Genomic DNA, 11,320 nt, shown 5'->3' on the forward strand with positions numbered 1-11,320 from the left:
CACTGAGTATTTTCGCAATCATTTTATTAAGTGCACTGTATTGTGAAAAAAAAATCAGTTACCATAAGCTCAGCAGAAGAAAAACTGATTATAAAATTACTTATTTTATGAATATAATATCAAATTAAACTAACACACTGAAAAGCCCTTTATTCATGTAAACGTTGCAAAAAATAATAACTGCATCGATAAAATGTGTTTCTGCTAAATCAAAACTTTTATACTTGAAAGCTGTGTTAAAACTACTATCGCCCCATCCACTTAATAGTGGCAATCACAGTACCAACTGATAGATTACAAGTAAAATACAATTACACAAGGTATGTTCTGGTTGTAGAGCACTTTTAATGCTTTGGCTTGGCTTGGACTTCACACTGTCCTCGAAACAGGAACATAATATACCTTACACAAAGTAGTGTCTTGCTGTCTTTTCCTGGCAGCATCAACAGCATCAGCACACTACACTACTTTGTTCATCTGAAATTTACCAGTCACTGACTCAAGTGTTGAATTATCCACAGAGCGATGTTCATAAAGCCATCTGATTCAGCGTCTACCTTAGAGAGAGAGTGGTTGTTCCCGGGGTACCACAGCAACCTAAGCAACACACATCAGAGCATTACTGAATGACCGACAGCAGCATATACTCTTCTTGCACAGTGCACATCAGACACAGCCAATAAAAACATGCCACTCGAGAAGATGCTTACCGAACTGGGATCTGCTTTGCTTTCAAAGCTCTGTAATATTCAATTCCTTGCTTGTTAGGTACACGCTTGTCGTCCTCCCCTAAGGTGAGCAGCACTGGTGTTTGTACCTAGATGAGAGATCACCTTAGATTACTACAATGTGTAACAACACCGATGAAGTCACATGCACACACACTCAAGAGACATACACAGATATACCTGTGTGACGTATTTAATGGGGGACTTGTTCAACATCTGTTCCCAGACAGCAGGGTCAGAAAGACGGTCGGTACCGTAGTCGTAGCCAGCCTCAACCATGCACCTGCAAAAATCATAGTCAAACGCCAACAAGAAGAAAATGATCACTGCATGGCTTTGACATCTTTTGTTCCTCTTTTGTCTGCGTTATTGAAAACATTCCTCTCTCTCGCACAGTGAGGCAAAACAATGCCCTTTATCCCACTCACCTGCTTACAGCTTTGGGCTGGGTGATATATTGCATTGAAAAATTCCAAAATCTGTTCAAAGAGATACGTGCTTCCTGTGTTTTCTCTAAAATAAAACCAGTGCTGTAATGTAAGCTATTGCCATTTACTTTGATAACCTTGTCAGTAAATATTTCGAGTTGCATCCTTTATTTCACATCAGCACCAGAGTTACACACCTTTTTGTCACTGCTGGTATGTGCACATTTGCATTTTCACCATGTACCTGAAACTTGAGCAGAGAGCGCTGATACAATTTTTTAAAATTGGCAACGAAGACCTTTGTGATGGTTCATAACGTCTTGGACAATGAAACAATGAGCCAAACGAGGTGTTTTGAGTGACACTGGCGTGTCATGAGAGGCAGAATGACCAAGACCGAAGAAGGCACATCAGATCAGGAGCATGCTGTCCGTTTTATTTAACATTCGCGAGCTTGGGCACCATGAATTTGTACCCCAGGGTCAGACTCTCAACGCAGAGTTCTACAGTGACGTTCATAGGCGTCTGAGGGAAAACATTAATGGCAAAGGGTTTCTTCAATTTCACAACGTGCCCGATCACGCTGTGTTAATAAACGAGTTTCTCACCCGCAACAGCACAATTGTCGCTCCCCACCACCCCTACACCCGTACAGAACTGGACTTCCGGAGGGCTTTCCTAAGGTGACGGGCGCTTTTGCTGCAGAAGGGGGCTACTTTAAAGAGGATGGCGGCCAGATTGGAAACAGGTACAGTTTCTCGGTTGACATAGGTGCAGCATCTTAAATTTTTGATTTGCACCTCACATATAAAAGGATTAATAGCTTTAGAGTAGCGTGTTTCTCTTGTTGCTCTTGCAAGATTTACAGCAAAGTCAATGAGGAAAGGTTTCCAGTTTGATAAAAGAAAACTTTCATGGAATCCTGTTTTGTCTTTTCATTTGTCTTCAATTGCTGTGGAAAGAAATCAAATCCAAAATACATTTTTCAAGGTTATCACTGACAAAACACCACAGCTGTGTAGCTGCACGATACTGACACAGTTGCTAAATGAATCAATAAATGTGAGCAAGGGTGTGAGAATGTGCATGCAGAGACCCACCAGTCAGGGATGTCTGTGCTGCCAATCATAGAGGCCAAATTGATGACAGGGTTGCGGGCCACACAGGCCTTGTAGAACCCTGGGTCCAAGCTCAAGTCCGTCAGCTAGACTCGACCTCACGAATACTCGCACACACTCCGACTTACCGGTGTAGAAACAAGCCCCTTCACCGTTCCTCCACTTTATTTAGATCGTGCACCTTAACGGGACTTTTACCCGAAAATGACCAGTAATATTTATTTATACAGTTTTATAGAGAAATAAGAGTAATTATTATTCTGTATGTCTGAGTGCTGCAGGGCTGCACGATATATAAACGCACAAAAGTATTAGCTCCGTTAGAAACTGTCCTCCTCCAAGGGTGTGAGAATGTGCATGCAGAGACCCACCAGTCAGGGATGTCTGTGCTGCCAATCATAGAGGCCAAATTGATGACAGGGTTGCGGGCCACACAGGCCTTGTAGAACCCTGGGTACTGGCCAATTAGATGACAGGCCAGGAAACCACCATGGGAGCCCCCAGAAACTGCCACCTTCTGCATGTCGAACTTGCCACTTTTCAGAACACTTTCAACGGCAAACTAGTCAGAAGAAAAACATGGAAAATATGCAAAACAACATTTACAGAGAGGAGAGCGAAGGCAGGAATGAACCTTTTGTTATTCTGAGCCATGATTTCAGAAACTGTGGCAACTAACATCCACATAATATAGAATACAATTAACTCAACAGTATAAACAAAGATATCACCATCAAGCAACACTGGAAGTCATTTGTACCAGCAGGAGCCAAAGATACTTTTAAAGCTAATCATTGTCATGATTTGAAAAACATGATAATCTTAGTTCTAAACAGCATTTGATCCTTTGTCTGATTGGTTTTGTTCTTACTTGAACATCTCTGACATCCTGAGTGCCAACATTGCCTGGTAAAGACAGGATACTGTCCTGGCCGTACCCAAGAGAGCCACGATAGTTCACTAAAAACATAAAGCAAACGCCAACAAGAAATTGTATCATTAATAATAACATCAGTGGTAGATATTATGCTGTATTCTTATACAGATAAACATAAAATGTTGAGAGGTGAAAGTACATAAAAAATGTACAAAGTGAGCTTGATCATTTTTTTTTCAGTTTGACCAGGGTTTGAAGCAGAAACCTGGTTTCAATAAACGTGAAGTAGTCAAGCTCGCCTTGGCCTGAGTGGTTAATCTATGAGCAGATTTCCACTTAGTTGTCACCGACAGTCTAGATTTACTGAACAACTACAACTTCCCCAAGGAAACCACTCAGGAAAACACAATGTAAACAGATCAGTGGAGCTATTGTTAATGAAAATTGATGCTTTATTCATGCTCATACGTTGTAAAGGATAGATGAACCTGCACATCCAGTACAAAAGGCCACAGAACACCAAGTATGACCTTTAAATTCATAGAAACTAAGTTAAATGTTTCAAGAGCACACACTCCACAGTTATCAGCATTAGAACGAAAGAAAGCCTTGATCATTGCCACTCACATAAGAGTTCACTACCTCTCTGTCCTCTCAGCAGGTGTCACATAACAGAACATCACATTGTCATATAAACAACTTACCCAGTAAAATAGCAAAGCCCATTTTACATAGCGCTGAAGCGGACAGAAGCCACTCAGCTACAATCACTGAGTGAGGGCCACCTAGTAAAAGAAACAGATTGACAGTTTGTATTTCAAGCTTTTGGTCTAAGTCCTATCCTGTGAGGTATTAATGTCACATAATAATAATAATAATAATAATAATATAATTCGTATTCAGAGTTTAAACATTTGAAACATATTACTAGACTAACATGAGTCTGTTAGTAACTCTGTTACAAAACCTATACAAAAGATCATTCTTGTTTTTTAGAGTGTGATTAAACATTTTGTCACTAAGAGCACTATTGTCATAGCAACCACTGTCTGCAATGTCAATCTTATCAGCAGTGGGTCTTAACTGAACAGAAATAAATCCCCAAAAGACTCCATCCTAAAAATAAATTCAGCATGAATTAATAGCAAAGGTTTATTAAATATAATGTTTATCAATAAAGAACATCCACTGTATTACTTTTGCTTTTTTGGGACACTCCACTAAGTCAAAATTGCACAACAACTAATAATTATATGACACTATCTAACTGTTCATTTTATTTGCACTAGAAAGCAAATAACGGCTAAAGAACCATAGTCAGAGTAACCTACCATGAGGAGTGACAATAAGAGGGAGCTTCAATTCATCCTTAACCTCTTTTGGTTTGATCAGCAAAGCTTCAAAATCAAGGCCCGCTAGAAAACAGAACAATTTGTTAGTCCCATTAACACTACATCCAGTACTGCTTTTTAGAGCATGACTGATTTAAACGAGTATTTTTTTGACGATTTCATTGGTCGATATTGGCCTATCACAGACACACCGGTATCAGTGTAAATGTTGTCTGACATGTAAACATTATTTTATAGAACATATTGCAGAAAACAATTCCACGGGTAAATTAGAAATAGCTTAATTTGGGTGTTTTACATTTTATAGTTAATTAAAATGATTACATTCCCAGTAAAGTTCAGTGTTTCAATGCAGTGATGTCATTTTTGGACAATAGAGTTTACTATTAAATTGTAAAGTACCCTGCCTCCATTACTTATCTTTGTCACAGGTGTTTGATAACCACATCATTTTAGTCAATATCTCTAGATCAGAATTGTTTACTTCCTAATATCAGTAACAGGATAGACTGCAAAAATCCAGCATCAGTTGGGCTCTGCATCTCCTTGATTGCAAAATCTTTTCAATTCTCCAGAAACCTAAATTATTCTATCTGATGTAAAACAAATCAGTGACCCAATATGATACTCTTACAATAAACCTTAGAATTTTCATATTTTCACAATCAATAATATGCTGATCAACTCTGATGATTTTTAAGATGTGCAGCGATGGCATCGAGCTGGAATGCAGTGTATACAGAGGTGTTTCTTACATATTCTGTACCCATCATGTACGTGAAACAAAATGGAGAGTGGACAAAACTAACTGCATTGTTTTAGACCGCTGAATGAAACGGGAAAACACTACGTATCCTTCCAAGTACTCCACCTATGACTCCTTTTTAGAACTTACTAAGAAAAGACTTTTTCTGCTTACGGTATTGACTGTTGTCTTGCTCTGTGGGAGGGGTGAAAGTCACGATCTGCCAATCGATATCTGGCAACGTCTGAGAGGCTTCCAAAGTAACCCAGACCACTTGCTCCTGGGAATCCCTGCTCGGAAGGAAACCCACCCTCTGGACACAAGAAACGAAACTCCCATAACGGAAGGGAAAAAACATGTCTGACTTGTTCGTATTTCTTTGAGCCACTCCCAATTGCCTCAGCCACCGCTAATCCCAGAGTAGCCCAAAACAGTGACACACAGATAATGGGAGAGGAGGAGTATCAACTGAAATAATCTGCCAACGTCAAAGTTTCTACCAACATTCTACAGCCGCTGAGTCAGACGGTGACACAGTAGCTCCTCCATCACATGAAGTTTTTTTTTTTTTTTTTTAGTATTAAAACATCCCCCAATCTTGTTCCAAAAACCCCATTTATATAACAGTGTGTGACATACTCTCTATATACTATATATGAAAATAGAATGAAGTTTTCTTGATAAAAAGCAGGGATCCTACCAGACTAGGAGGGCAGTTGGGAGACGAGCAGCTGATGACCATTAGATCTCTTTCAATGTTCAGCAGACACCAGTTACCAACATCAGACTCTGCAGACAAACATCATCAGACACGGGTAGAAATAAACACATTGAAGCAGTCCAAGAAACTGTCAACGCACAACATCAGTCCAAACAAGTTAAGTGACTTACTTGCAGTCAGAGAGGTGATGTTCCCTGTGCTTGTATCCACCATCAAGAGATCCTATAGGACCAAAAACACAAGACTGTGACTCTTTTCTTTTTTTTCCAGATAGAGAAGAATTTCAAGATTATCAGCCTAATTACCCTTACATGCTAAATGTAAATTTAATCAGAAAGCCCTACTGTCAAATTTTTCACAAAATAACGAGTCATTTCCGAGGAGCTGAATGTACCTTGCGGCTGCGCTGAGGAGAAGCAACGATAATACGCTGACTGTCAGCTGACCAGCATTGAGGGGACAACTGAGAACAGTAGATACCAGCAAAGCCATCTGTAAAGCAACACATCAACACACACAGACACAACTATTAACATATGCAGAGTTTAATATACAGTGAAAAAGGTGCATTCATGTGACCATCAGTTATTACTCACCCTCTCTAGGTCGCTTCACCACATCCACCACCACAGAGGTTTGCTTAGTATACCAGTCGTACTAGGAATAAAGTATACAAAAAAAAGATATAAAGTGCATATTTACTGAGTTACAAATGTATCTCTGCTTGAACAAATTCACATATCTGAAGAATACAATTTTTTGTATACGTTTCACTGTGTAAAGCAAACATCGATTTGAATTTATCATCTTTGGTGAAGACAGGACACTTTGTAAAGAAGGGAAAGTAAACGTGTTTTATGTTAAAGAGAGGCTCCACTCTGTCTTACCATGCAGAGCCTGCTGCACTGCATGTGTGGTCCATAGACAGAACATTCCAGGTAGACAATTCGACACTGGTCTGGGCTCAGCCTCGGGGAGCACACTGCACTAGTGCCTGATGAGAGCTGCTCTGATGGGCACAACAAATACAAGTGTAAATCAGCAACGCAATATAGCTGTGCTCATTTAGAGGTCAACCAGATAATCAGGCCGAGACATTTTTTTTAGAAGCAGAATCAGCAAAATGTTTTTCCACGTAGATGCAAATCATAAGAGAATTTGTTTTTAGAAAGCATTTCTCACATCCATTAAAACACCTCTGACACATTATTCTGGCCATATGGTTATAAAATGTGGGCTAAACTTTTGCAGTCATGGGGTACATGTTGGAGAAGTTAATTTAATGGAAAGACTGACAACAAGTGGCATTGAAGTCACATCTGACCTGCTTTCAGTTTATTTGTCCCCACAAAAGTAATCTCTCAAAGATGTAACACAACACTATCAGCTCATTGTCCACAAAACAAGACAGGGAGGGAAAAAAACTAAAATTGTTACTTTAAACAACTCTCTCCCAAATTATCCACCAACATAACAATCCGTTCATTAAATGAAATGACACACTTAAGAATTCTTGTCACTCAGCAAATATGCACAAACACTATTGGCTTAGAAGAGCGGCATTTAACAATGGAACGGGACACGTAACAAAAGTAATCCCGTCATAAGCCACATAACGGTGCATTGCCTCTCGTGAATAGAACATATTCTAATGATGTAATCCATTAAATCACACTTCAGGATGTTCTGTTATCAACAATGTAATCCATTAAATCACTTCAGTATATTTGTTTATTAATGATTAAATTTGCGGGTGACAATAAACTTAAATCTTACATCAGCTGATGAATGGTCTATCAGCTTTTTGCTGCTCCAAACTATCTTTATTATTTTGGACTTCAGTGACTATTTTCCACTGGAATAGATGCGAGTTGTGAAATACATCAATTCTTTCTGAAACAAACCAGGTATTGAGGTTTTTAAAGTTGTTAAACCTAATACAGTAATTTACCTAAATTGTACTTATGAAATGGGTATTACAGGCCCCTTAGACAGAAGAAAAAAAGTATTCACTCACCACATTCCCCACCAGTAAGATCCACATAGAACAAAGATGACCTGATGGAGAGAATGAAAATGGAAATGACTTGCAGTATTAGCCTATGAGGAGATTTCTGACTCTCCAGCTGTACATTCGGACTTTTCTCTGATTAATGTCAAATGTAATCACCTCCTGTTTGGGCAGTACTTGAGGCCAAGTCTGAAAGGCTCATGCCACCAGCCTACAAAAACCACACCTGTGTCACCTGGAGCCCAAAATGCCTGCAGACACAAGTTCAGAGTGTCAGCGAGACCATCAGAGTGCAAGAGCAAAAGAGTAAGCGCGCACTAGATGTGCACATTAAAACAAAACCATTAATTATTGCACAGACTGTTGTGCCAACCTGTCCAGGAGAGATATTGTCAGGCACTCCTTCCAACACGGAGACGTTGTCACCCTCAATGTCCATAACACAAAGCACTGGGCAGCTCTTACTAACCAAACCCTCTCCCCAGTCCTCATGGAAGACAAACTGCTCCCCCTGCAGGTATATAAAAAAAACAAAAGCACTACAAATGAACCTGCAGAGGATAGTGAGTGATCAAAGAACATTGAACAGGGAAAACATTTAGCATTTCAAAAACATGTACTGCATTTACTTTGACAGCCTCCTTCTTTTCGACTCTCATGGTCTCCTCCTCGTCTCCAATAGAAGACAACTCTGGTGACTCAGTCTACAAAGAGAAAAGGAGACAGCAGTATCAGTTATTGCCTACTAGTCATTTGCTGTTAATATATGAATACCATATATTTAAGCTAAATGGAGGACTGATGTGAATTCATATACAAAGCAGACAACATGCTTCACTTCTCCCATAGCTACGTTACAACCAGTGTTTTCTAGGTATTTTGCTTTTGAAAACTAATGGAAAATACCTGAGGTTCATTCAAATTGGAACTACTTTAAAAAAAAAAAAATTGATGTTTTAAATGTTTCAAAGACAATAAGACATGAGCAATAAGCTTCCTTTCACGACGATTGATATCTTAAATTGTATTTGAGTGGCTGGTGAGTCTTTAGAGTGTAAATCTGCGAAAGTCATTAGTTCATCACGGAGGTAATGTTGCATAATCCATCATGTTTTACAAGTTTTCGTTTCAATTGTAAAATAATTAATTTAATAGAAGCGCAGAATGTGTATATTTTATTGTATATACTGTGCATTTTTATATTTAATATTTTTTATTGCTTTCCTGTACCTATAATGCTGCTGTAGAAAAAAAAAGTCCCTTTGTGGGATTAATAAAGTATCTATCTATCTATCTATCTATCTATCTATCTATCTATCTATCTATCTATCTATCTATCTATCTATCTATCTATCTATCTATCTAGCAACTTATAACAATACTGTAAAACAGGGCAATCCCTGTTTCATGTGTCTGCCTAAATCAAAGTTTTCGAGGCTTTTGACATCAGAGAAATCTACAGGGAGCGGGGCAGCAGTTATCTGCTCTGTTAGATTCAGTGTTCATCAACCCTCAAAACCAGTTTTGCTGACAGACCTGGAAGAAAGATTCTGCCTTGGGTCTCTTTCTCTCTGCCACGTACAAGAGGTGGGTCTCCGAGTGAGACCAAACCAAGCAGCCAAACTGCTCTGAGAATGCAAAACACAGTGTGATTAGCACAGGCACATATAGAGGCAAAGCTTCAGATAACTGCTTTAGAAAAAAAACAAAAAAAACAACTTTGACTTACCATCTTCATAGACTTTGCCATGCTTTTTTAAGGCAGTTAGATTGATGCTCTTCATCTTGATGTTTTTACTCCAGATCTGAAGGGGCAAGAAGAGGTCGAGAGAAGACAAGAGGTCAAAGATATTGGTATTAAAATGAGAATAAGTCAGACAGTGGCTTAAAACACGAGCTACAAGTGGAACATTAAACGGAGTCCCCTGTATGGTGCTCACGTGATAAATAAAACAATAATAACAAAGACAAACAACAGGGAGGGTGAGAGACCGAGCTGGACAGAGAGCCACACACCTCCAGAAACTGTTTGTCCTCTCCTTTGACTGTGCATTCTCTGACTACTGCCTTCATATCACCAGAGGGAGAATCCTTGCTTAGCACCCTGACAGGAGAAACAAACCATTAATTTAGGCCAAAGAGAAAATGTCACCCAGCTGCAGCAATTTATAAAAAAAAAAAAAAAAAAATTAAGCAAAAATGTTTACATACTCTCCTTTGATCTCAGTGCAGTTTCCTGAGGCTCCAGAGTAGACAACCGACGTGTCATCGTGGAATACAATATACTGCCGGCAAAACTTGACGTTCTCATTCCTCTCCAGATCACGCTGGTTCCATTCTGCAGAAGTGTGTAAACAACACGTCATTAATATCAATCCCCCCCCCCCCCCCATCATACCGGAATGCGAACACCTGAGTTTGGCGAAAGATCACTTACCTGTGTAGATGTTGCTGTATTTGCCTCCATACTGAGAGGTGACGACGGGTCCCACATCCGCTCTGCTCAAAGAGGGGAAGAGGCTGAGCTCCCTGTAGAGTCTGGCGATTTCCTCCGGGTTGGTCATCACCTGACACCACGCAGCGGAATAAGTCACAACACGTCTCGGTGAAACCAAATGTCTAACAGCGAACAACGCCCTATTCATGTCGTAGCTAAGAAGATAGCCACCCGTGCAAAGTTAGTGAAGTTAACAAGAGTTCACCGCCCAAAAAACACGTCGTCTTTTCTGTATTATCGGTCTACTTTGTTTCGCAACGCAATCAAGCAATTGCTGTGCGATAAACGGAGCAACCAAGGTGGTTTGTTCTTTCTGTATTTTGGGGCGGATTGTACCACCAATCTTACCAGGAAGTAAACAACTAAACCAGTGACCGTCAGCTGGCTTGACTCGTTAAATTCAGGTCTTTACCAAAGCGTGCGACAGCGTCATTTATTTATTTTTTTTTTTTTAAAGTGTATGTTATCCACACAGAAGCAAGTCAGCCAGCTAAAGTTCAGTCTTACCTGCGACTCCATGACAGAGACGGTGTGTGTCGCCGGTCAGCAGATAACAATCCTGTGACAGCACAATGGAAGGAGGCGTGCCGGTATCAAAGCTTTTCAAAAGGGGGAAAGTAGGAACTCTTACGATTTCCTGTAACTTCAACAATAAAACAAAGTTCCTGAATGAACCAAAACATCGCACAGCCGGAATTGATTAAATGTTGAATTCGGATGAAAAACAACAACAACAGAAAAAAAAAAAAAAAAAAAAAAAAACCATGAGCCGAGCAACTTTAGACTTCAGTCTTACCGCATAGAAAAGTATGTTGATAACGAACATTTTCGTCTTGCTTTTAT

The 11,320-nt window shown here is 39.6% G+C and overlaps 1 protein-coding gene across 3 annotated transcripts; it reads right to left on the minus strand.

Annotated features, from left to right (window-relative positions):
- Positions 1-9: 9 nt before the first annotated feature.
- apeh (acylaminoacyl-peptide hydrolase) lies at positions 10-11,068 on the minus strand. Of its 3 annotated transcripts, XM_069141562.1 has the most exons (23): positions 10,985-11,068; positions 10,418-10,547; positions 10,192-10,318; positions 9,997-10,084; positions 9,710-9,785; positions 9,517-9,608; positions 8,610-8,684; positions 8,354-8,491; positions 8,140-8,231; positions 7,987-8,027; positions 6,857-6,978; positions 6,566-6,626; positions 6,364-6,461; positions 6,140-6,191; positions 5,949-6,037; positions 5,423-5,561; positions 4,483-4,566; positions 3,856-3,936; positions 3,146-3,234; positions 2,646-2,836; positions 909-1,011; positions 711-817; positions 10-597 (listed from the first exon to the last, which is right to left on the minus strand). In XM_069141562.1, the coding sequence occupies exons 1-23, from the start codon at positions 10,994-10,996 to the stop codon at positions 492-494; spliced, it is 2,193 nt and encodes a 730-aa protein (XP_068997663.1). In that variant the 5' UTR covers positions 10,997-11,068; the 3' UTR covers positions 10-491. The 3 variants fall into 3 exon arrangements, 2 of the variants coding, with proteins under 2 accessions (XP_068997663.1, XP_068997662.1); XM_069141561.1 differs by lacking the exon at positions 10,985-11,068 and having other exon boundaries at positions 10,418-10,832; XR_011177865.1 differs by lacking the exons at positions 10-597; positions 711-817 and having other exon boundaries at positions 921-1,011; positions 2,257-2,836.
- Positions 11,069-11,320: the final 252 nt, after the last annotated feature.

This window comes from Embiotoca jacksoni, unplaced genomic scaffold, assembly GCF_022577435.1.
Source record: "Embiotoca jacksoni isolate LCO1_2020_lvr unplaced genomic scaffold, fEmbJac1.0.p SCAF_9, whole genome shotgun sequence".
In the NCBI taxonomy this organism is placed as follows: domain Eukaryota; kingdom Metazoa; phylum Chordata; class Actinopteri; family Embiotocidae; genus Embiotoca; species Embiotoca jacksoni.

Excerpts from the sequence above, each read along its gene's own strand:
- apeh (XM_069141561.1), bottom strand. The coding sequence starts at position 10,625 with ATGAATAGGGCGTTGTTCGCTGTTAGACATTTGGTTTCACCGAGACGT. Across the intron at positions 6,462-6,565 it reads GGTGAAGCGACCTAGAGAGG|ATGGCTTTGCTGGTATCTAC; the intron begins GTGAGTAATAAC and ends GTTGCTTTACAG. Across the intron at positions 4,567-5,422 it reads GCAAGACAACAGTCAATACC|CGGGCCTTGATTTTGAAGCT; the intron begins GTAAGCAGAAAA and ends TCTGTTTTCTAG.